At 47.2% G+C, this 24453-nt stretch overlaps 2 protein-coding genes across 4 annotated transcripts in view; both read left to right on the top strand.

Moving 5' to 3' along the window:
* The window catches only part of MAP3K20 (mitogen-activated protein kinase kinase kinase 20), a 94229-nt gene extending 86636 nt beyond the window's left edge, over positions 1-7593 (top strand). For all 3 annotated transcript variants that reach the window (XM_056348185.1, XM_056348187.1, XM_056348184.1), the window contains 2 exons: positions 920-1070; positions 4674-7593. In XM_056348185.1, the coding sequence (XP_056204160.1) occupies positions 920-1070; positions 4674-5353 (831 nt within the window). In that variant the 3' untranslated portion in view covers positions 5354-7593. The remainder of the gene's footprint in view (positions 1-919; positions 1071-4673) is intronic.
* An 8267-nt stretch (positions 7594-15860) lies between these two features.
* Positions 15861-23767, top strand: CDCA7 (cell division cycle associated 7). Its single transcript, XM_056350017.1, has 10 exons — positions 15861-15974; positions 17600-17740; positions 18138-18248; positions 19681-19938; positions 20384-20461; positions 21199-21384; positions 21786-21926; positions 22359-22508; positions 23087-23223; positions 23539-23767. Exons 1-10 carry the CDS (start codon positions 15954-15956, stop codon positions 23567-23569), a joined length of 1254 nt encoding a protein of 417 aa, XP_056205992.1. The 5' UTR covers positions 15861-15953; the 3' UTR covers positions 23570-23767.
* The last annotated feature ends 686 nt before the right edge of the window (positions 23768-24453 follow it).

Below are 24453 nucleotides of genomic sequence, written 5' to 3'. Positions count from 1 at the left end.
GTAAAATCTAAAGTTCAGAGCAAAAGCTGAATAAGGTTTACAGAGACAACATCCTCAGCCTGCTGCCTGGGACGGCTCTTTTTCTCAAGGACGAAAACTCCTTTTGCTTGAAGGGTAATGGCAGTGTTGTTTGCATTACTTGAAGAGACTGGTTTTTTACCTTTTCAGTGAAGTGCTAATTAGGAGAGCAGAGAAGCAACAGGATAAGAAAGAAAGTGAAAAGTCAAAAGTAAAATAAGATAAAATGAAACCAGGAATAGAATTTAAAGTGATAGAAGTTAGTCTTTGTAAAAGGAGTTTGCGGTTAATTACAAATGTGCTTCTATAGAGACCAATGGTGTTTGTCACAAGGAGGCTAATCACTGGGATTCCAGCTCTGTCCTGAGCAGGGATTCAAGAAGTGATGGAGAGACAGAGAAATCCGGGACCTCACTTGTCTGTCTCAGAAGTGAAGAACAGTAGTTTTCTTTCAGCCTGAAGTTTCTCGCAAGAGTCATAGGTTCTTGACAGCAAATTGAAGAGCTTGATACTCCAGGAAAGTTTTGTGGAGGGTCCCCCCGCAAAGATACCTGCTTAGTCCTACCTCTTTTAGCAGAAAGCACTGCCTGTTTGATGCTCACATTAATATAACTAGTAAAATATCTTTTTGTGTTTGTAGAGGAAGGCCTTCAGATCTTTCCTCCACATGGTACATGAATTGAAACAGTTATTCACTACCACATTTTTAGCATAATCACAAAATACCAGCCAAAATTATCTAGTCTAAAAATACTTGAGGACTGGCTGAGTGGTTTTGCAAAACAGACTCTATATTGAAAATGCTGCTGCTGCTCGGGCACTAGTGGAAGTTCCCTCTTAGGAGAGCTTAGTGGGTTGTGTGTTATTATGTCCTCATGCTTGTTGTGTCCTTCCTGAGCAGAGTGATGTTAGAGCTCCCAAAACCACCAGGCACGTCCAAGCTATCTGCTGGAGCAAGGTGAAAGCGCAGGACGAGGTTGAGACAGTGCAGCTCATGATCCAAACCTCGCTCCCCAACTCGGAGGGGAATTCACGGAGCAGATCCAACTCAAGTAAGACAATACATGCAAACTTCATTGCTGATGTCATGTCGTGGTTTAACCCCAGCCAGTAACTAAGTACCATGCAGCCACCTGGAGGGATGGGGAGGAGAGTCGGAAAGGAATGTAAAACTCAAGTGTTGGTATAAGTACAATTTAATAATTGAAATAAAATAAAACAAAACCAATAATAATTATAATAATAACAGTTATCATGAAAAGGAGGGAGAAGGGGAGAGGAATGGAATCCAAAGGGAAGGGAGAAAGAAAACAAGTGATGCACAATACAACTGCTTCCCACTGGCTGTTTTGAGGATTTGGGGAGCCAGTGCTTTCAGCAGCTTTTATCCTGGCTTCCTTTCCCTGCAATGCAAATTCAGCAGGAGTGCTTTGGCCAGCTCCTTCCTCCTGCTCTTGGCCACCCAGCACACAGGGAGCTATGCACAGATGTTGTGCTTGGATACAGAGCCCTTCCTGGAAGAGATGTTTGGGTGCAGATTGCTCTTGGTCTGGCCAGTGCTCTTGCAGAGGGGGACACACATACCAAGGCTGTAGCCTCAGAAACTGCACATGGGTTGGCAAAAAGTCCGCTGTGGGTGATACGCTGTTCTGACAGGTACATGCTGCCAGCCTGGCAGACCCCATAGTGCTCCTGATGTCCTGCTGTCTGCGAGGAGGAGTGAAGTCTTCTTCCACAGCTCAGCCTGCCCGTTTGAACCAGCCCTGGTTCATCATTATCTGACTCTGGAATAGTGTTTGGTTATGGCTTCTGGGGCTTGACTTGTTCAGTGAGATACATTTAATAATACAGTGGGCTTTATGCTGCAGTCTTCATTTCCTAACTAAAGTATGCTACTCACATAGTCAAACTCAACTCAGTTGACTCTAGCACAGTTCTTCCTTTAAGATCTGCTGTTCTTTTTGTAAAGGTGTTTGTTAACCAAAGCTGTGTTTCTGATTGAGTTCACAGAAATGTTTGGGTTGGGACAGCTGAGGGGCAGCACAGGAGCTGGAACAAAATACCCGTCAGCGGAGGGTGAATTTCTCTGATTTTACACTACTGCCAAATGTAGAATGGTCTTGAGAATTGAGAGGTGCTGGGTTTTGACTACTAACACATCTAAAATGGATGGTCTTATTCCTAAGCCATTGTGATCCTTTAGCAACACAAGTGTGTTCGGTAATGCAGATGGGACCTAAAGCATGTCCTAAAAGATACATTTTCACTGTGGATTAGCTCTGCTGATGGAGATTACCCTAGTTTCAGGGTGATGAGCCGTACAGCCATACCAAAGTGTGGTAGTTGGCTCTGCCACAGTAAGCTGGGCTGCTTTCATTTTTTTGCAGCAAGCAGTGGGAGGGCTTTGTCTGTCTGTCCTTTTGGCACATGGAGGAGTTACAAGAAGGCACTAATATATTGTCGGCACCCAAGTGGATAGGCATGGTTCAGAGGAGGTGGGTTACCAGGCAGCGTGAAAGCTGTGCCTCAGCTCTACCAAGCCTTCTGGCCTGTCTTCTTTACCAGACCACCCACCTCAGATTTAAACCGCCACCAAATCCAAGCACAATGATAAGGATACCTGTCTGAGAGGCTAAAATAACCAGTAGTGAAGGTACTACCTCTGTGGGCTGCCACACAGAGCATTTAACTCATCATACAGAGTTGGTGGCTCAGAGGCCACATGAGGGAGAAGCCCCCAGCCCACAGGAGGTGCGAGGCAGCCCACAGGGCAGTCAGGGAGGTTCCCTGATGGGCAACTGGTCCCTTGGCTGGCGACTGCAGCTGGCCACAAGGAGCAGGGACTGAACAGCCTGAAGACACTGGAGGGAGCTCCGCGTTCAGGACAGCATCGGCACTGGTCCTACAGGGCATGTCGTGGCCACCTGAAAGCTGATAACATGTGAAGACCCAAACTCAAGTCCTGAGCCTGCTGCCTGCAGGTTTATGAGTCCTGTGTTTTACGTCCACAACCTGGGTAGGAGGGCACGTGGGAACGGCAGAGGAGATGGTGTCTAGTGAGTACATTTCAGCATGCACGTTTCTTTTGAAACCATGACTTTCAAGGAGGTTAAGAAGCAGAGAAGGCAATTCCCATCTGTCTTTCCATGAGAGGAGGTTCCTCTCTCAGTGCAGCTAGAGCTATCTGCTGTGGTGGTGTCACGCTCGCACCTTGACAGGAAACACAGTTTCCTTTTGATGTATTTGACATTAAGTTGAAGTGATTTAATTCTCTTAGGATTCAAACAAAGTCTAGGGAAAGGAGGAATGGAAGAGACCATCCATTACATCTTAACAGGAACAATCCTAAGGAGGACAAAGCCGCTAACCAGCTCCCACAGAACTCCCCGCAGCCAATTGCAGCATTGCAGCGAGAGGCAGAGGGCTCACAGCATGCGAGTTTTTCCCTGGAAAACCAGCAAAAGGCGAGATTAGAGCTGGAGTCTTCTGTTGAAGACAATAACATTTCAGTCATGTTTATGCTGCTTCAAGCTGGCAGGGTTATCCTTTCCTGTTGGAATGATTAGCAATCTTTAGGGACAAATCTCTCTAGGCCAAAATAATTCAAGCTGCTGCCTATGGGTTTTTGGCCAGAGCTGTGGCCTTGGATAAGAGGAATTCCTGGTCTCTGCTCTACCCATAAAGTAGCAAACTAGGCAGTCCTCGAAGTTCAAATGGAAAATGTACAACTGTTGTATCTGCTGTAGGCTTTCATGCAAACCACAGGACTGAGTTTCAAAAGCACTTCAGTCTGATCTCTGGGAGCTACAACTTCTGTTACAACCCCAGAGCTGTGACAGGAGGTGTGAGGGAACTGTAATAGCCCAAGTTGCTGACAGTTAAGCACTGCCTGAGCTATCCTGCCTGAAGCCAGCTGCCTCACTGATTTTCCTAAGCTGGGGCTTAGACTCAGTATCTGGAGCATGCAAAGTAGATTGACTTCTGAATTTGTAGTAATAACAACAGCTGAAGTGGCTCTGGTTGTTGTGGTGTGTAGCCCTTTGAAGAGGAAATGGAGTGAGAGGAGGGAGTGTGGCTGCTGCAGCAGGGGTTTGCGCTGGGGTCTGCACTGCCTCCGTCTGCGCTCAGCTGTGAGCGGTGTGACTGTGCTGGCTGGGAGAGACGCAGGTGGAGAGCAATGCAGTGGTGCCAGCACCTTGGAGTGCCCACTCCATGCCTGCACTGGAGGTCTCCAGGCTCTTTTGCAATGAAAGCTGTGGAGAAATCTGCCGAGGCTGCCAGGAGCATCACAGGAAATGTTTAAAATCAGGTTGGGTTAAAAACACTGGGAGGGACTTGGGAGTGGGAACCCACCTGAGCAGCCAAATGGATGGTTCAGCAAGCGTCTTCTAGTCTAAGCTCCATAATCAGCACTGGCATCATAGATATTTGCATCACTTGCTATTTTAAAAGTCCAACATTGTGTTCAACAATAATATTGAACATATTCAAAACTAGGACAATTTGCTGCAAAGCTGGGAGGGAAGGGGTGCTTTAAGTTGTGTTGAGGTTCTTTCAAGAGAAACCCTGGTACCTAACCTCACACCTTTGGTAAACCAGGGAGCAGTTTTCCATCAGTTCACAGAAAGCTGACTCCATTTCTGTTTCCCTGCCAGGTGTGGACAGCCAGTGGATGCAGACACTGCGGATGCACCAAATAGCGAAAGCCATTTCTCTCCAGCACGGCCACCCGCACAGCCCAACCACCGTCACCCACTACCTGCCCTACCTTCACAGCCAGGACTCCTACGCTGCTGCCGTGAGGAGGACACGTGGCCCCGTCAGTTACCAGTTCACATCCATCAGCCACTCCAGAAACTCCTCTCCCCTCTCGCACGGTTTGATGAGAAACCTCTCGAATCTGCAGCTGAACTCGAAAGGCAGCAGCACCTCCAGCACAGCCTCTGACACCCCTTCGGAGAGGGACAGGTCTGCCGGCAAAGGCCGGAACACCTCGCACAGCGGTAACTCCTGCAGCTCCTCGGACGGGCGGCACAGCGGGACCAGCTCCCCGGTGCCCCCCCGGCACTCGGGAAGAGCTGGCAGGACTTCCTTGCCAGCAGCCCCCCCGGCATACCAGCACCGCAGGTACCCCCGCGCCCCCCCCCAGCCCAACGCCATCCCGGGCATGCCCCCGCAGGGCGAGAGCGAGCCCAGGAGGGGCGAAGGGGAGAGCAGGGTCGGCGAGGGCGGGTGGATAAGGGTGCAGCACGCAAAGAAGCCACACAGGCAGGTGGCCGGCAAGGCGGGGAGGGAGAGGCCCAGGGGGAGCTGGCGGGGCCGGAGGACGTTCTGAGGACGGTGGTTGCCCCTTAATTTAACTGAACGTTCAGCCTAGAGAAGATGTGCCTGCTCCTACTCAATTCGCCACATGGAAGCCAGACTTCGCATCCTCGCTGGCCGGTGCGGCCTGGGGCCTGCCGGTGGAAGGGGAAGGCTGCCCACCTCTCCTGTCACGCTTGGTGCCGAGGGATTTAATCTGATTTTCTCCCCACTGTTTGGCTGCTCCTGTTCTTAGCTGACTGGATATCCACTGATTTGCTTAATATTTCAACAATAAAATCAGTAAGGCATAGCCAGGTGCCACAACAGAAGGCTCTCCATTTCATCCTTAAAGAAGGAGTTGTGCTGCTACGTCTCCCCTTGCCTTGCTTACATCTCCAGATGCCGAGTCCAGCTCTGAGCAGGGTCTCCCCACCCCTTGTTCCATCTGCATCTGTCAGGGCTATAGGAAGAGGTCGTATTTTTATCAGATGAACATAGTCTGAAAAACAGGAACACAGGGAGATTTTCCTGCAGGTCCACTCCAGTAGCTTTACTTCTCCACTTCAGCTCGCCATCCCCTCTCAGGAATTTCTCACCTTGCTCTTTACTAAAAGCCCCGATACCACTGAGCACGCTCCATCGTGTACACAGCTGTAATCAGAAGGAGAAACAAAACCTAGGCTTTATTCTTTTGAGGGGAAAAATTAAAATAGAGGGAGAAAAAGGCATTGCCTTTATCACAGTTACATCTGTCCCCACTGAGGTCTATGATAGCATTTATTCCAGGGCAGCAGGAATTTTTAATTGAATTTTTAAATGTGGCCAGACTGTGTCGCTTTTGTCTTTCAGTCTTTAGGTAGTAAAGGCAAGGTCAGCAAAGTTTCTGATTAATGTGGTCTTTAGCTCCACTGAGAACAAAGACACAGCTGTACACTCACTTGACATCAGAAGGTTTCTTCATGGCCTTTTCACTCCAAGTTGATTTCACACAATTAAAAAGGAAAAAAAAAAAAGTTAGGGTTTCCCAAGATGCAAGAAGGTGAAAAAAAAAAGGAAGACACAGATAAAGGAAGCTGAACCCAAAGAACACATGGTACCCTCTGAAAGCCAAGAAACTGTACATTAGAGATACCTTTGAACAAGGTGCTACATACAATCCATGCCAACCAGTGCTTGCTGGCATGCAGTTGTGAGCAATGCTGGAGGAGCTGCCGGCACATCACCCCCTCGATAACCCCTATCACCATAGCCCCATCACTGAATGTTCAAAAGGAAATGTAAATTCCCTGCTCCACACAAAGGCCACTCCTGGGGGTATGTGCAGCTCTCCTCCCTCTGATTCCCACCAGCCCCAATGAGGGCCGAGTCCCGTGGTGGGTTTCTCAACACCTACTTGAGTGAACTGGGACATTTCATGAGATCAGGACAGGGTCCACCAAAACCAGTGGAGCAGGACACAACTGATAACAAGTGTCAGGAATTGAATCTGTCCTTTAAGCAGCTTTTCCTCTAACAACAGTTAGGAGCAGAAAAAATACTAGGAAGCTTTACCTGGAAGTGAATGGGACTGCATGTGAAGCTCTGTGATAACAAAGCTTGCAGCTTGCCTGTGGCTTCAGAGTGGTTGAAAGCTGGTTAGTAACCCAGCTTCTGGCCCTGGTTTATTGAACCTGACAACTAGTTTGGGGGACATAGACAATCCACCATTGGGTGTTTCTCTGACACAACTTAGCAGGAGACCGGGATTTTTCTAGGTTGGGGAATCCTTCCCTAACATCTTTTGCCATGACCAAAATGGGCCGGAGGGTACCAGCTGATAGTAACTGCCACTGAGAGCACTTGCTAGAAATGAGCTTGTGTTACTAAAATTTGGATATGCATCTTGGGACGTAAGATCAAGTTTCATGGTTGGACCTCCACAAATCCTAGAAAGAAATTGCAGGGGTTTGGAAGGGCACGTTTCTTTCCCAAGGTGATGAGGATGGTGCTGTAGTTGTACAGGCCTGAAAACAAGGCCCTACCGAGCAGACGCTGTGGGCTGGTGGTGGCAACTCAAGATTTATCAGCTGCCTATGGCTGATTGTCAAGATGTCCAGGAGGATCCTTCTGCTGTTTGTAAGCAATTCAATGCTGTGCCTGATTTTAATCTGCAGTGTACCGTCTGTCCACATCTGTCATATTAAAGCGTTCATTAACATCTAAAGGAGGAGCGGATGGTATTGATCACACTTATTAAAATTAAATAATCAAGCAATAGTAACTGATTAGAAATCCTCTTGCATCAGCATTGCTAGTTAAAGCAGCAACGAGTGAACTTGTTGAAAAAAAAAGTCTCAGCAAGATCTAGTTTTCTATCTCATTTTTATCACTCTTAATGTGGCTACTCCTTACTCCTTATCTTGGTAATAATTCATTATAAGTCAAATTAAGCTTACATTTTCACCCCCCAGTACTTTTTTCCAAAGTACTTTTTCAAGCAATTTATTTCCATGTTTTACCAGCATGCAGCTGTGCACAGCAATGTAGAAAGTCAGACTGTCTTGGGCGACTACACTTCAGCAAATGTCTGCTCTTTGGAAAGGAGCCATGCTGGTTTTTTTTATCTTACAAGTCTGTTAAAGCCAATAATATTTAAGTACCAGTATGTCTAGATATGCACACTAGGAGCTGGACACACTGCCATCCCATCCATATACATGTCCTCGGCAGTGCTACACACCTTCACTCCGTGGCTGATTCTGCAAGTGGCACAAGTACCACTGCTGTAAAGCCACCCCTTGTTTCCCTGGCTCTCCTTTCTCTTGATCTTCGTATCTCCAAGCACTGATGTTGCCATTTTCTTAATCCCCAAAAGGTACCTGCATTTTCCTTTTCCACAGTTTAAAATGCTCTGGATGGTAAGAAGTTAGCTCTGGGATGGCTGCTGGAATGGATGATGAAAAATAGCGGAGAACTCATAAAGGCAAATTGAGAACTGGACGTCCAAAGTAAGTGAGTATTTGCGTCCAATGGGGAGAACGTTTACAGAATCAGATACAGATTTTCTTTTTTTTCTTTTTTTTTTTTTTTCCCCAATGAAAGTGTGAGACTGACTGTCAGAGCTTACACAGAATCTGTTTGTTCGTCCAGCAACATTTTACTCCGGATCTTGTGGGAATCACAAGAGTTGCCCACCTCCCCCTGGATGCCAGACATCTGCAGAAAGGTTTCAGGGTGAACAGCAGCGTCTCTCTCCAGCTGCTAGTTCTTAACCCTGCCAGTGCGATAGGAGGGAGGAAGCGGTGCTCAGCTCAGACAGGAAGAGCTGGTTAACCTCAGCATTATGGTCCTTGGTTTTCTGAAACCTTACAGGCTTTCCCCGCTGCAGCTGACGTCCTCATGGCATGATCAAAAATGATGCTGAGACTTCTTTCTTTTTCTGCCAACAAAATGTGTGATTCAATTTTTTACGCTTTTTTTTTTTTTACTTTCCCATATATCTAGTAATGTCTTCAAAAAAATGAGAAAAGGAAAACAGGAGGATGGAGAGTAGGCACTTAACACTGAGGTTAACAATCCTTCTTTAGCTCTGCAAGGTGTCCCAGAGCTGGGTCTGACCCTGGTGGATACTGGGGCTTCCTAAGTACACAAATTTCCCCAGCAGTGCTGTGGTACCTGCTCTACTGTCAGAGGGACTGGTCGTAAGAGGCAAGTGTTGCAGGCACCTGCTCCACAGAGGGACTGACAGCCAGCCCAGCAGTCTGACATGGTGCTGCATGGGGAAGAGGCCTAGAGACTGCGATCTGGGGGGGCATGTTCCCTGTGTCCTGCAGGTCAGTGGCATGTCTGCTGCTGTGCTGCAAACCACCTGGCGGTTCCAGCACCTGTGAAACTCTGCTCCAAAGCACAGTGGGCAGCATGTGAATGTGAGACTCCCTGGAGCAAAAACATTGCCCAGTCCTGCAAACACAGACTGCTTTTGTTCACATGCAGCCAGGGCTCGAGGGGCCTGCCCATGTGCAGCTTGCTTGACAGAGCCGAAGGCATTTCTGAAAGGCGCAGAGCGGCTCAGAGGGCTTTTGTAGCTGCTCATCTGCCTGGGTGGGAAGAGGATGAAGCAGCAAAGTAACCCGTCTCCCAGCTCAGCCTCTCACACAAGCCTTTCCTTGTCCCACAAAGCCTTTGCAAATTCACAGAAGGATGATTGTTGCAGAGGTGACAGCCCACTGAACAGTCCAAGGGGCCCCAAAATCATAAACAACCCCGGGCTGTTCCTCACCCTAACCCTTTGTGACATGAGTAGACTGTCTGTCTGTCCTGGGGCAGTGGAGCTGCAGAGGCTGCTTTTTGTGGCCTGGGCAGAAATTCCACCCAGCTCAGTGTTTGATTTGGGCAGGCTGTAATCTTTCTCTCTCGCAACATTTCTAGTTGTTGCTTTGGCCTCGTTGATTTCAAAAGATGTACCGAAACATTATGCCTATGCTGCAGGCATCAGGAAGATAAGCAAAAGTAATGGTCAGAGAGGGAAGATGGGGTGGCCGTCAACTCCTTTTTGCTGGGAGACGCGGCTGCCAGGGTTCCAGCCTGCCCAACTGCTGCCACAGTGTGCTGTACCTCTGTGCTGGGGGGCATGTGGTCATACTGACTGGGTGGGATGGGATGACCAGCTGCTGAGACCTGCCTGCAGCAGGGGGGATGCCAGTGACCCCTCTGTCTCCTCATCTACAGCCACATCTCCGTGATGCCATGCCAGTGGGCAAAACACTGCCATGCTCCCAGGAACGGTGGCTTTCAGAGCTGGTGTTCATTGGTGTTGTTGCTGCTGGTCAATTATTTCCATGAAATGCTAGAGAAAACAAACCCAGTTCCTGTTCAGCTGAGAGAGGAGAGAGCCCATTTGTACCTCTCCCAGCCACTGCCATGGCTGAGCTAATGCCATGTGAGAACCTGCTTTCTCACTGGCATTGGTGTGAAACAGAGATGGGTATTTTTGAGCAATGCTTACTTTTGAAAGAAAATATTTGCTGCTGCAATTTTGCTCTTTGTAATCTTTTCCCACTGATTATTTTCTAGCAGTTGGCCATGTCTGACAGCAACGCCACCCTCCCTGGGCACACACCAAAACCCCATATGCTGACCACAACCTGGCGAGTTGCTGAGCTGATTTAAGGAGCAGAAGTTGCCCAAACCCTCTGTGTCCCCCCTCCCTCCTACTCAGAGCAACAGCCTTTGGCCAGGGCACCCCTTACCACTGTCCTCACCAGCTCAGCCAGTGCTGCTGAGGATCAAGCCCCAAGTATTTTAAGACTTTCTGTAAACTTGCTGCCAAGAATACTGGACCATGTATCAAAGACAAGCACTTGACTTTTTTTATTATGCCAGAGAATGCGCTTTGACATCATCATCATCATCATTATTATTATTATTATTACTACTTTAGGCTGGGAAAGTTGGCAGTTGCTTTTGTAACTATGGAAAAACCCCACTGAGAACCCCCCTGACATCCCATGTCACTAAAATGGAACCAAGTAGCTGTGCTACCTCTGAAAATTACATCTGACAATTATTTTCTGTATATGTGTCCACCACAGAAGGGTTTTTAAATAATATTCTTATCTAATGAAGTGCAAAAGCTTAGCAGTTCAAGCCAATTTGTTGCAAAAAGTTAGAGGTTATGGAGGAGCAGTCTATTACCGCAATAACACTAATAATGGTCAGCCAAGATCACATTTGAGTACATGTAAATACAGGGCATTTGAGATTAACATCTCAGAAGACAGAGGAATGGCACTGGGAGGCAGCAGCAGCCTGCGGTTCCTGGGAGCCAGGGGTGAAGCATGGGGCCCCTCTCTGCAGCTCCCACCCCAGCAACACCCCACCACTCCCACCCCAGCTGCCCGCCTGCCCCAAGGGTCAGTGCCTCCTCCTAGAAGCTCCATGAAGTGGTTTTGCAGGTGCTGACAGACTACAGACACGAATGCTTTGCCATGTAGAATGAAGCAGCTTAATATACCTGGGGCTCAACATACGCATTTCTTTCCCTGCCTTAGCAAGAAAGGTGAGGGCTCCCTGCAGCAGAGGGCATTTCCCTCGTGCTGTGAAAAAACAAGAAGGGCCTGAAACCTTGAGGTGTACCCTGGGGACCCCCAGCAGGCAGTAGCAAGCCCCAAGAGTCTTTCTACCTCTTGTCCCCCCAGCTCTGCTTCCTCTCTCCTGAGGGAGCTGCCAGCAGAGAGGTCCCTGGGGAGAAGGTTAAGCCACCGCCTGTCTCCACACTCCCATCCTCTCCCAGCAACCACATCTCGCTGAAGGCTGGTGAAGGCAATGCAAATCAACATTCGCTAAGAGGCAGTGGCAAAGCTTATATAAAGGGGCAAAAAACCAGACTGCAGTAAGTATTTTTTATTATTTTCTGATAGCCTCCTGTTTCCCACAGCTATGCATTTGCAGAACATTTTGTAAGCAATTTCTTTATGATGTGACTTAATCTATTTTGTGTTTTCAAAGGGAAATACAAATCAAAGCCCAAGAGTGAAAGGCTGAGATCTTGACCTTTTAAAAGTGGCTGCTGCATTTCAACAATAGCTACTTTTTGATCAACATTTTTTGCTCTGCATTTTGTGGAATGGCTACAGAATACTCAAATGAGCATTATAATTACATTCCCATAATGTGCATCACAATGCTCTAGGCTCCGAATGATCTGCTACGATGTATGCTTGGAATAACCATTAAGATTTCTATCAAAACTGACCACATTTCAGCCGTTCTCTTCGTGTGCTGATGGATATAGGTTCCTAGAAGTGTTTATCGACTGCACCTTTTCTCTCCCTGGACTGTATTTATTCCTTTGGTTTTCCATCTCTTATTGTTTCCATTTTTATGGTGTTGCCAGTTTGCATCAAAGAAACATGGTATCGAATAGGATCAGACATGACCACCTTCAATTCAACATGCAGGATGCATTTGCAGCCAGGCTTTACTAATAAGGAACATACAGCAAAGAACAAGGAGGTACAAACCTGTTAAATTGGAAAGAGAAAATCTATTTTTCCTTGGAAAGAGAAAAATGGAAAAATATACTAATTGCATTGTGGAGGTATTTTGTGGAGCTGGTACAGCTGGTCTTGGCTATAAACTGATTATATGTGCTAAATATTTTAATTTACATTTATTTAAAAAAATCTGGTTCTACTTATCAGAGCACAATGTCGACGTATTTACAGTAAAAAAGTACTTTATAAAAAATTATGTCCAGCAAACGTGTATAGGTCTAACTATAATTAAATCTCCAAAACTGGATATCCTCCTGCTTCTGTAGAAGAACAAGTGTCCTTCCTGGGTTGCAATCAATAGCAGGTTACCTGATTATACACCTTATTGTCTTTGTATAGTAGCGTTAGCCACTGGAGGGTGACATGTGAACAAATACATATGTGTGATTGGATCTTTTACAGAAACACACCTTTCAAGAGAGAGAAAAACAATTAGTGTGTGTTATAGGTTACCGATTTACAATTTACATCATAAATCAATGTCTGATTATTTTAATGCAAAATGTTTTTAGCTTAATTTTTTTGCACTAACAGTTTCAATAACACACTATAATTTGCTCAGATGAAGAGGTGATTGGACAGCTCTTACAGAAATTTTTAATTACTGTCATTAGTGGCTACAATCTTATTCTTTTCTATGGAGCTAAGATATGTGTTATTCCATTGTGCTATAGGTACTTACTCTGCAGTCGTGAGAATTCAAATTCTCCCTTTCCACTGGAATACTTGCATCTGTAAATCTGTGTCACTCTGCAAGTGCCATCACGATAATTACTAGCATCACACAAACATTAATAAATGTATCCACATGCTATTTTAGGCAGGTAGAAATTTATCACCCCAATTTAAAGGGAAAAAAAGGGGGGAAATAGAGCATAAAGTGTGTTGTCCATAGTCAAGATAGGAAGTGTGTCGGAGCGCCAGGGATAGGGCAGCAGGAGTTATGCCTCCAGAGAGAAAAGCTGTGTTGCGATGCTGACAGCCGAAATCTGCGGGGTGACATGGAGGACATCGCTTGTCCTTCGCGCCGGTGGACCAAAGGTCACATTTACTGTTTCTGACAATGGAGCTATTGTTGTTGGAGGTCTGTATTCTTGCTACTGCTTGAGGCTCCTAATATGTAAACAACTTTGATTCCCCCAGACAGATGCAGAAAGACGTTGCACGCTCAATCTACTGCACGTCCCTCTGTAATTTCAGCCGATTCCCTTAGATCTTCAAAGGGCTGCTACCGTATACTGACAACTCATTTGAAGGACTATTTTCTTGGAAACACCTGGTAAAATACTCCAGATAATCTTGCTGACACCCCGAGGAATGAGCTTGCCCTGTAGCTGGGCAGCAGGGAAGACAGAGGCTGGTAGTACTGGACAGGCCATGCAGGACCCGGACAGGCGGATGGAACAGGCAGGGATGTTTTCTTCCGCTCATATTAGCCTAACTTGAGTTAAATGTGGCTGAAAATGCAATGCTCATCTGGGTTTAGCTTTGCATGTCCTCAGCCACTGTAAAAAGGACAGTGGTGCTGCCAGCATCTCAACAAACATTATGAAACCTTTTCCGTCACAGTAAAGCCAGTTGGTAGGTTTGTTCTGCCCATCCACTGAGCATACGTGCCTCGTACTATAAGAAGGGAAGCCGCTGCTCTTCACATACTTCCCATTTCTCTTCTCCCTTTCCTGCCCCCTTCTCCCCAGTCCTCTGTAAAATATGTGAGCTGACACACAGTTTTCAATAAACTAATTCTTTTTCACATATTTTTTAAAAAAGATCTGAAAATACGGTCTACAAAATGCCCTGTCCATTTTCCCCACAAACTCCCTGCTCTGGCCTATTAATTTGAAACCCATTTGACTACGTGTTGTTTGAAGAATGCTGTTTCCATTAAGCCTTAAATGGAAAATTGACTGCAGTTGGAAGTACGGATTCAGCTAGCTCCATCAGTACTCCGTAACATTTCATGTGGTGCTCTTAGAAGCTGTGAAGGTTGGCTACTTTTCTAGTAAAATCCTGATAATCATGGTTCAAGATGTTACGGGCTGTTACTGCTCAGAAGCTGGATCTCTTTGCCTATGCAAGTAAAGTAGTATTTATAGGGCGGGGTTTTTTTCTGAAAGAAGTACATAAAACTTCAGGAAACACCACCCCCACCCCTGCCAGCTTCCCAGCTGAGCTGTCTTGTTTGGAAACCATCTGGGTAGCAATCCTCCACTAACGGGGATTTAGAGGAATCGAGTGCGGTCTGGTTGCCCGAGAAGCAGGTTTAGTTCATCTGCTTTTGTGCATGCACTGAGAAGTGAGAAGCCAGCAGTGCAGGTAAGTATGTAATTACAGGCTTCTTTCAAATGGACATACTTGTACACCACGGACTGCAGCAGGCACAGGAAGAGTAACGCCCACAGACAACAAAACCTCCACGAGGGCCCTTGTACCCTATTGTGCCATAGCCTATTTACAGGCTTTGGCTTGGAGACAATTTGCGGTTTGCTTTACACAGGCCCAGGCTGCGCGTGGGCTGCACGCGCACGGGGCCTCCCTCCCTCGCCCGCCGCCGGGAAGGCACCTGCATAACCTGAGCGGCTGCATCGAGCCCTGCGCAAACCGCCGGATAAACGGAGGATTATAGCAAACACCGGGGCCACAAATCCCATGCGGCTACTTCCCCATTACCGTTGCTGCCAAAATAACATGTTTAACAGCTGCATTTGATTTAACGAGATTTACAAACATCACATAAAATGGTTTGCAACAACTGACGATCTATTTTCTTCCGGCCTGCTCTCAAGTAGTGTCTTGTTTGCAAAGCGCAAGGCAACCAAGCTCTTTGTGACATCCTGTTGGCACCGCTGGACTCTCCAGGGAGCAGAGGCCGCGGGTGTCACCGCCCTGTCATGGCCAGGCCGACCCGCGCCGGCGCGCCCCGTTGCTGGCGGCTGCTGCTGAGCAGGTTGTCCCCATGTCCCCAGCAGGCGCAGTGACCGCCCGGCCTCGCGGGCTGGGGCGCCCGGCAGCTCCGCGGGGCCTCGGGGCGCAGCGTGCCCGGGGGGCGGCCAGGGCGCGGACCACCGCCCCCCTTTGTGGCGGCCCCCCCCGCCCCGGCTGACGGGCAGGGCTGGGGGGCTGATGCAGAGCGGTGGCAAGAGACCCCGCTTTGGCACGTGAAATTAAAAACACTCAAACGCAGAGTCCGAGGCTAAGCGGGCTCCCCCGGCCCCTCACCCCGCCCCGCGCGCGCGCCCCTCCCCTCTGGCGCGCGAGTCCCGCCGCGTTCCGCCCGGGAGGTTTTCGCGCCATAGGACCAGGCCCTGGCAGCTACACAAACCCCGTACCGCGAATAAAAAAAAAAAAAACCAAAACAACGGGAACCCCCGCACTAGACGCTCCGGGGCACCCCGAGAGAGCTAAGGTGTTCGTAGCAGGGATGAACGGGCGTCCGTGGGGCGGGCACGCCGGGTGCCCGATCCCGACGGGGTGCGCGCTGCATCTGCCAGGACGCGGGCGCTAACGCGGGGAAAGCGCCGTCGGGCCCCGCCCCCCCGCGCTCCCAGCCGCTTTGGCGCGAACCTTCAGTTCCCCGCTGCTCGCCCCGCCGCCAGCATGGCTCCGCCGCGCCCGCAGGTGAGCGCTGCCCGCGGCGGGGGGCTGCCCGCTGGGTTCCCGGGACGGCTGCGGGGTCGCCGCTGCTGGCGGCGGCCTTGGTGCCGCGCTCTCCCGCGGCCCTGCGGGGTCTCACGCCGGGCTGTGGGGAGGGTGCTGGGCTCGGGCGGGGCGGGGGTGAAGCGAGGCGAGCCTTTGGGCTGGGGCTCGCCGGGCGCCCCGGGGGCAGCCCCGCTACGCAGAGCGGCAGCCCCGGGCTTGCTGCCCCGCCGCGGCCCTGGGGCTTCCCGTGCACGGCGGTGCCCTCGCCCGCATGACTGGGGTAGAGGGCTCGGCTTTGGAGCCGCTCTGGGCGTGGAGTAGGCGGCCCGGCGCCCCCGTCTTCTGCCCCTCGCCTCGCAGCTGCCCCGGCCGCCGGTACGACCGGGGGCGGGAGGGCGGTGGCGCGGGGAGTGGGCTGCTAGCGGGTGGGTGGGGGTACCTCACGGGAGGGGGGAGGCGGCCCCGCCGTGCGGGCGTGGAGCCCCCGGGCTCGGGGGAGCGGGGCGGAGGGGGTCGCTATGGGGCGGGCGGCCCCGCGGTGGGCGGCCCCAGCCTAGCGGGAGGCGGGGGCCGCCGGCCGCGCCCCGGGCGGGAAGGCGCGTTTTTGGGCCGGTGGCGACTGCCGAGGCTCCCGGCCCGAGCTTCGCCGTGCTGGCGGCCCGCCGGTGCTTCCCGGCCTGCCGCGGGGGCCCCTCCGGCCCGGCGCTCCCTCAGCCGCGGCAGGCGACGCCAGAAACCGCCGCTGTTGTGCCCGGAGCCCGGCCGGGTTCCCCGTCAGCACCAGCAGGGCCGTGAGGCGGGGGCGAGCCTCGGGGCGGCTGCGGTCCGCGCCGGGAGAAGCAGCGACCTGAAGGGAGCCGGGGAGGGGGAGGGGAGGCCTCTCTGGCCCTGGCTGGCCGCTCGTCAAACCCTGTTGGTGGAGGGGCGGTGGGGCGGGCGGTCCCAGCGGGCCGTGAGCCTTGGGCAGCCACCAGCGCGGGAGCGACGCGCTCGGCCTTCGGGCCACTGCCACCCTCGGCCGGTAAAATGGGGCGCTGCCGGTGGGAACGTTCGCTGGGAAGTAAAAACCTGAAGCCTTTTCAACCTAGTAATAAAATCAGCAAGAGAGCAAGCTGTTGTGTCTAGAACGGTTGTTTCAGAGCTCCTCTATTTTGTGAATATGGTCCTTGGCTCCTTCCTTAACAACTGCGGAGTGTTTAGTATTTGCCTCGCATAAAAAGTAATTAAATCAAAGCAGATTTCCAGGTACTATTTGTGTAGTTGTACTTTGCTTTCCAGCATTGCTTGTGGTGGAATGCTTATGAAGGATATGATTTTTGTGTATATTTCTACTTGGCTGTTTTATAAAAGAAGTATTTCTAAATACTGAACAACATGCATTTGTAACAACGATAAGAAATAGAGCAGAAACTATTCCCATTTCTAACTTTGGGAATTACTTCAAACCTGTGATAATTCTGCTGACCTTTGTTCACATCCTAAACATCCTGTTAAACATCCTAAAATGTTCAAACCTCTTAAACTTCAATGTAAGGTTATTCTTAAAAGCTAGTATGCTACAGTAGTTCTCTCTTACTAATGCTGTTGCTGTTGCCCTTTTGCAGCGCCAAGGTCGTTCAGGAAGGAAAAACTTCACAGCATTCCGAAATACAGCGTTCCGAAATACAAAACTGATTCCCATGGAAACATCCTCATCCTCTGATGACAGTTGTGATAGTTTTGGTTCTGATAATTTTGCAAACGCTGTAAGTACAGTACAAGAACAAGTAAAACAGAATGTGCACTGCTGGTAAAGCTTGCAAAAATGTGAAGCAGGTAAAGTTAGTAAATGTGCATGATTAAAACTGCTTCCTCTGCTTATGTTTTTGTATAGTAGTTATAAATCTGTGCTATATGCTGTAATTTCATTTTGCTCTTCAGCTATGCTTCTAGGTAGTTGGAAATGGATTAGTTAGTTATTCTAGCCTTTGAAATATCACCTAACCTAACATGCCTTATAATTTCCAGCTGTGGTTCTGAAACCCCTTGTTAAATGCCTTAACTATTTTTTCTTTATTAAAAAAGCTATTTGCTTATATTGCACTTGTAAATGTGAATCCTTTTCTGTACAACTTCGGTTAAAGGCTATTTTATTCTTCATAGAAACGCAAGTTTAGGTCGGATATTGGAGAAGAACTGGCAAAAATTTTTCATGAGGCCTCTGATGATGAGTCCTTCTGTGGCTTTTCAGAAAATGAGATTCAAGATGCGTTGGTAAGACAGACTGGTTTAGTTTGCAATTTTAAATTTAAATTCTGACATGTTATTAATTAAAAATAATGGCAGCTTCGGCTTGAAAGTCAAATAAAGAAGCATTGTTCTATTTAATGTACAGTCTAAGTAGCCATTCATTTCCTTTTTGCTTCTGTAAAAAGCCCACAAGATCCTGTGCTTTACAAGTTCAGAATACAATCTGCCATACGGATTTTGAAATGGAAAACCTCTTAAAACTGCCCTTGCTGGATGTTACTCTGTTAGACTCAATATTCCAGTTTTCCTCAATGGGAAATGTTATGCTAGCCCATGGACTCCAGCAAACCTGAGGAAAAGTCCTATGCCTATTGACATACAGTCAGACCTGCACTCTTGGCAATGTAACAGGAAATGCTGTACTTTTTTAGTAGTAGAAAAAAAGTGGTAGGAGGTGAAATCCACCTTCCTGCTTTTCCTGGACAGCAGTCCAAGAGCAGTTTTATTGCTTAAAAAGACCAGTAGTTGGTATTTAGTAGAGAAAGCAGAAGTGGTATCATGTTTGATGTAAAATAGGTTCGTTGTAACTTCAGAAACATGCTGAGGAATGGCTAGAAAAGAATAACATCTGATTGGAAGAGGACGAGTCTGAGTTAAATAATACGCAACAGTAAAGAGAAAAAGTAGGAGACAAAGGAATCAATAACTACAGACAATGGGCAACCAGAGCCACATACCTGGTTTAATAAGATCCTGTGCAAATAAGATTGCTATTTGAGACTGACAGTCTATGCAAATGAAGCAGGAAGCCTGTTGTTAACTTATGAACAAAATAAGACAGTCTTGGAGTCAAAGCCTATTGTAAAATGGACTTTTTAACTAAAGAATTTAATTTCTGACCTTGCTGAACCCTTGGCTCTTGAGAAAGTTGTAAGCGAGGCATCAGAATTCAAAGATATGAAAATACTGGGATTTTATTCATAAGTATTTCATTGGCTGTAGAAGGAAGTTTTCACTTGACGTTGATACTGAGAGAGGATTATTCTTGATAGCTTACAAACTTTGGTTTGACCCTTTGAAAACTGTAGGTTTTTTACAGCCAATTACAATATGTTGCTATATGGAGCCCTTTAAAGGCAATACTTTCTCACACTCGCCTACAGACTGTCTTTGCTTAGACAGCTAAGACTGCTGCAACTGAAGTCAAGGTCCTTTTCTGATGTGTTGCAGCATTACAGTGTGGCACGCTGTGAGTTTTTTTATCTTCATGCCCTGTTCTCCCCTTGCCCCCTTATACACCCCACCACACACACCCCCAAGTTACTTGAGCACTAGGACTGGTGACCTAAGTGTCAATAGATTTTAGCCAGGTAGCGTTTTTAACAACCCCCAAACAAAATATTGTTGAAGATCAAATCACTTGTATTTATGTGTTTCCATTCTGGTTTGTTCACAGAAACTGGAATCTGATTCAGAGGAGAATAACACAAGTACTGAAAGTAAGTTAGCTCAGAAAAGGCAGAAATGCCCAATTCCTCTAAAAGTAGCCATGAAGTTTCCACCTCGAAGATCAGAGAGGAGGAAGGGTGAAATGGAACCTTTTCCTGAAGAGCTGGTGCCTGCTCCAGATTCAGATCCAGACTCTGACTCTGAAGAAAAGGGTGCCATGTTTTTAGAAAAGAGAGCTTTAAACATCAAGGAAAACAAAGCAATGGCAAGTACTCAATGTTCCCCTTGGGGGTCTCTTTACTTTCCCACCCCCACTCCCCCACCCCCGCCCCTTGACTCTTAGGGGACCTCTTTGGTTGTCCAGAGTAACTCTAATGGGAATTGTGTGAATGCATTAAGAGGAATTTACATTCCTGATACTTAAATCTGATACTTTATGCCCACTGGCATGTGAAAATGTGGAGGCTAAGTACTTCAGTAAAAATCCATAGGCTGCAAGCCTAAAGAACAGGGCTTCAGCATAATAAGCTTGAGCATTTTCAAATTACTTGCAGTCACTAGAACATAAATAAGACATAAAAGTAAAAAGTTGAAGAGTGACTGTTTTCCGCTAAGTAATTGTACTTCTAGCCAATTGCCCTAATCTAATAGTCTGTAATGGCACATAAACACCCTTTTAAGGCTCTGCTTCCTTTTCTTTCCCTTGTTAGCTTGCAAAACTAATGGCCGAGTTGCAAAATGTTTCTGGTATCTTTGCTGGGAGAAAGTCATTGCCAACTGTCAGTCATGTAAGTATAAACTTATTATGTTTGCTTTCAGATTTCTGATGGTCAAATTCTGATGTTATGAAACAAGGCTCTAATAAACCATGTAAATCAAAGTCCAGTTCAGAATTTTATTGCTTCCTAAAACAGGCACCCTCATTGTGCGATTCTCTTTTGATTTGCCACCGTATAAAGCGAAACAGATTAATTCATAAAGGTTAGGCATCTTCACAGGCCAATAAAACTAAACAAGGTGTGTGTAAATATGTATTTATACGAAGGTTGGAGGTAAGGGAGGCAGCTCAGACTTTGAAGCTCAAGCCTGAATATTCTGCGAGTTTGGAATCTTGAAAAAACCCCTGATGTCTGGCTTAACAAACTCCTTAAAGAAGGTTGGGTTGTGAATTGGCAGTGTAATGAATTTCACTGTTAATTTACCTGTAAGCTCTGTGAAGATGGGAACAACACTACAAGTCACAACTCCTCATAGATATGGGTTCTTCTGCTGCATGGGGGAATTACTGTATCTTACACCTCCACAGATGCAAAATTGCTTTTGATTATTTCTCTGCAGCTTGCAGAATGCCCAAGATGAGTTTGCCTAGGATGTTTTTATCTTGTGTTTTCTGATTTGGGACGGGGGAGATTTGCTTGTGGGAAAGACAGAAGGAAGAGGTGTCTTTCAGGGAAGGAATTCATAGCAGGAACAAGAGCTGTCTGGGTTTTAGCCTGTTTAATTAAGGGCTCTTAAACTTTGCCAGGGGCCAAAGCAAATTTCAAGGCGTTCATTGCCCAGAAGTGCTTTGAGGAGGAACCCAGACCGAAGTTCTCGGCCTCACACAAGATCCAGGTCCCTCATAGAAGGTCCTCCTCTTTTACCGGAAGAGGAAGATGATGACCGGTACATTTTAGTGAGAAGAAGAAAGATGTCTGATGAATACCTGGAGGTAAGTTGAGGTTCTAGCTCTCTGTTTGCAGGTTGATCATGAAGGTGGTTTTGTATCAAGGAAATAGCAATTCATACATAACTGATAAAGATTATGAGTATGCCGTTGCCTGGGAAGAAATACAGAAAATAGCATGTTGTATGTGTTCTCTGTTTTCCCTTGCCTTATCTTTGAAAAATCACTTCCTCTTGCACTCCAGCAGGAATTAGGCACCCTGAAGGTGACAGACCCTAGGAAAGGTGCTAAAGCTGCATCCATATCTTACGTCTTTGTAAAGATCTGTTACCTCTTATTTAAATATGATAGGTGCTTGAGACTTTGGCATTTCTCTGAAGATCCTCACATTGTTTTTGTAGAGGTTTTGCTGAAGCTAATACAAAAGTGTTGTCTTCACTATTCAGCATGAAGCCCGAACTTCCAGGAGGGGTTGTCGTGGTGCCATGGCTTTTCCACACGTTGTGCGTCCAGTTGAGGAGATAACAGAAGAAGAACTGGATAATATTTGTGGATCTGCAAGAGATAAAGTATATAACAGGACCATGGTAAGTATATTCCAGCTTTGTGAAATGCATACTTTTTGAAGTGATTTCCTGCTTGTGGTTTAGTATCAAAATAGAGCGGACTCTCTCCCACTGAGGGGAAGAATGTGTGTGATTTCTGGGAGAAGTATGCCTAAGATCTTGAGATGTCATCTGTTGTCTTTCCCTGAATTTATAGAATGGTCTTTACCAAGCCGATTAGCTTGCTTTCAGCCTGGAACAACTGTAGTACCTAAGTGATACGAGCCAAGGAAAGTGAGTAACAGATACTGAAGGTGCAGTGTTACAACAGTCTTGGTTCAGACTTGCAGGGTGGCTTTCTGTTTCAGGATAGGCACTGCTAGCTGCCCAAGAGATTGCTTGTTAAATGCTCTATTCCCCTAACTCAAGAGCCATCTTTAATGTCTTGTTTCCTGAACTGTTCCTGTGTTCTAGGGATCCACCTGTCATCAGTGTCGCCAAAAAACCATAGACACCAAGACAAATTGTCGTAACCCTGATTGCGTAGGAGTGCGGGGCCAGTTCTGTGGGCCATGCCTCCGCAATAGGTATGGAGAAGATGTCAGAACAGCGTTGCTGGATCCAGTAAGATACTTTTAATATTGGCTTTATTGTGCTTAACCAATGCATCTCTCTGCTCAAGTTACTCGTAGCTTAAGAGTTTTAGCAGGGGAACTGCTTACAGTACTGTAGTACATAATGCAGTCCTAGTTTGATTCAGACTGACTCACAGTAGCTTGTGTTGTGTAGAAGTCCTTGTAGTTAATGCTTCTGTAGCTTTATTTGCAGGAGTTAACTATGAGAACAGAGCTCCAACATTTCTGTATTTGAGTATCAGAATAATGTTCTCTTTTGCCTTGTGTTAGTGCTTAATGCCCTACGGAAAGAAACCGTATTGTGGACAAAGTACTGTTGTTGTGGGCTGTGAAAGTGGTGCAGGAGTTGAGCAGGGTGGCATGCTTCCTGTGGTTATGTGCAAGGCAGGCAAAGGAGAGTTTAATGCCTTACAACTGAAGAATCTGCTCTTGCGTCGGTTTAGACAACTTTTGCAGCACTGATGTTCACAGCAGAACTCTGTGTGGAGCAGGGCCTTTTTGAAGTTGTGGATGTGAACTATGTATATTCCAGTTCGGTTAAAAAGGCTTGTTCTGTCTTCCATTTAGACCTGGAGGTGCCCACCGTGTCGTGGAATCTGCAACTGTAGCTTCTGCAGACAGCGAGATGGCCGATGTGCTACGGGTGTCCTGGTCTATCTGGCCAAGTACCATGGCTATGACAATGTCCATGCCTACTTGAAAAGGTAAGTATGCCATCATGTCAGAGCAGAGTCAGGCCACCAAGTGGGATAAGCAGCTCAAAACAGGGAGAGGAGAGCTCTCCACATCCCAGTTTGTCAGGTAAATCTCAAGATCAGTCCATATTGCCTTTAGAATAATCTGAGACTTCGCCATATGATTTTTCTGACATCTTGGTTCTTAATCAACACGAGCGGTATATCCACTCAGTCTTTTGGCTCTCAACTTCAGTTGTGTTCATTGTCAGGGCTTCCACTAATTTGTCAGTTTCCAAATAGTATTTTGCCACAAGCTAACTCATGTTTCTACTTGTCTTTCAGTCTGAAACAAGAACTTGGAATGGAAGATTGAAGCCGTGACTGTCTTTAAATTGCATACTCTTTCACCAATGTCATATTATTGCCTACAGTGAATTGTTTAATCAAATGAGACTACAAAGCCAGTGCTGCCTTTCTCTTCTCTTCTGGGTAAAAAAGGATAAAGAACTTAAACTTGTCTCAGTGCAAATAATCCTTGGGAAAACTGTTTAATGAAGGTCTTTGCCCACAGGCCATTGTTTGCTTTTTAAGCAGCTTTGCAAATCAGATAGCATCAGTCCTTGCTTTCATGCCAATAACCCTGCCTGCCCCCACCCCCAAAAGGAGATAGGGTCTTATTCATCAGTGATCTGTGCTGCAGGTGTATTCATGCTTTGTAGTTGATGACAAAAATATACAGATGTTCTGAAAATTCAGGGCACTGTTCCCCACTGAACCAAGCACTTCAGGCCAACTTCTTCTGCAGTACAGACTCTTACTGAACATAAATGATTCAACAGAAGCTAAAATTCTGTAAAACAACAATGCCTTCTTAAGGTCAAAAGGGAAGCCCTAAAAGTTGTGGCTGAGCAGTCTCCAAGCACCAATATTTATACTCAAAGAGCATGTTGACCATTTTAAGAGAGATTCGCAGAGTGACTGAAAATGCAGCAGGGACAGTCCAAGGTGGCACTTTGTATTTTTGTTCAGCTGGGAGGAGGCTGCTGGTGCAAGCTTCCACAGTACCAGCACTACCACTGCTGCATAGTCATGACAGTGACATGAATGTACTGGTATGTGTTGTGGACTGACTACTCTGTCTAAAAACAATCTGTACCCTTTGTTAAATTACTGTGTTTGTGGGTTCTCTTCTCCCTGCTCTTTTTGCAACTGCAGAACTGCTGCTTTGCAGAATCGGCACTGGTCCTGGGGAAGAGG

The sequence above is a fragment of the Falco biarmicus genome, chromosome 8 (genome assembly GCF_023638135.1).
Source record: "Falco biarmicus isolate bFalBia1 chromosome 8, bFalBia1.pri, whole genome shotgun sequence".
Classification (NCBI taxonomy): Eukaryota; Metazoa; Chordata; class Aves; order Falconiformes; family Falconidae; genus Falco; species Falco biarmicus.
The sequence above is the reverse complement of the archived record's forward strand: the minus strand, read 5'-3'. Positions and strand labels throughout refer to the sequence as shown.

Excerpts from the sequence above, each read along its gene's own strand:
- CDCA7 (XM_056350017.1), top strand. The coding sequence starts at position 15,954 with ATGGCTCCGCCGCGCCCGCAG. Across the intron at positions 20,462-21,198 it reads CATTGCCAACTGTCAGTCAT|GGGCCAAAGCAAATTTCAAG; the intron begins GTAAGTATAAAC and ends AAACTTTGCCAG. Across the intron at positions 21,385-21,785 it reads TGTCTGATGAATACCTGGAG|CATGAAGCCCGAACTTCCAG; the intron begins GTAAGTTGAGGT and ends TTCACTATTCAG.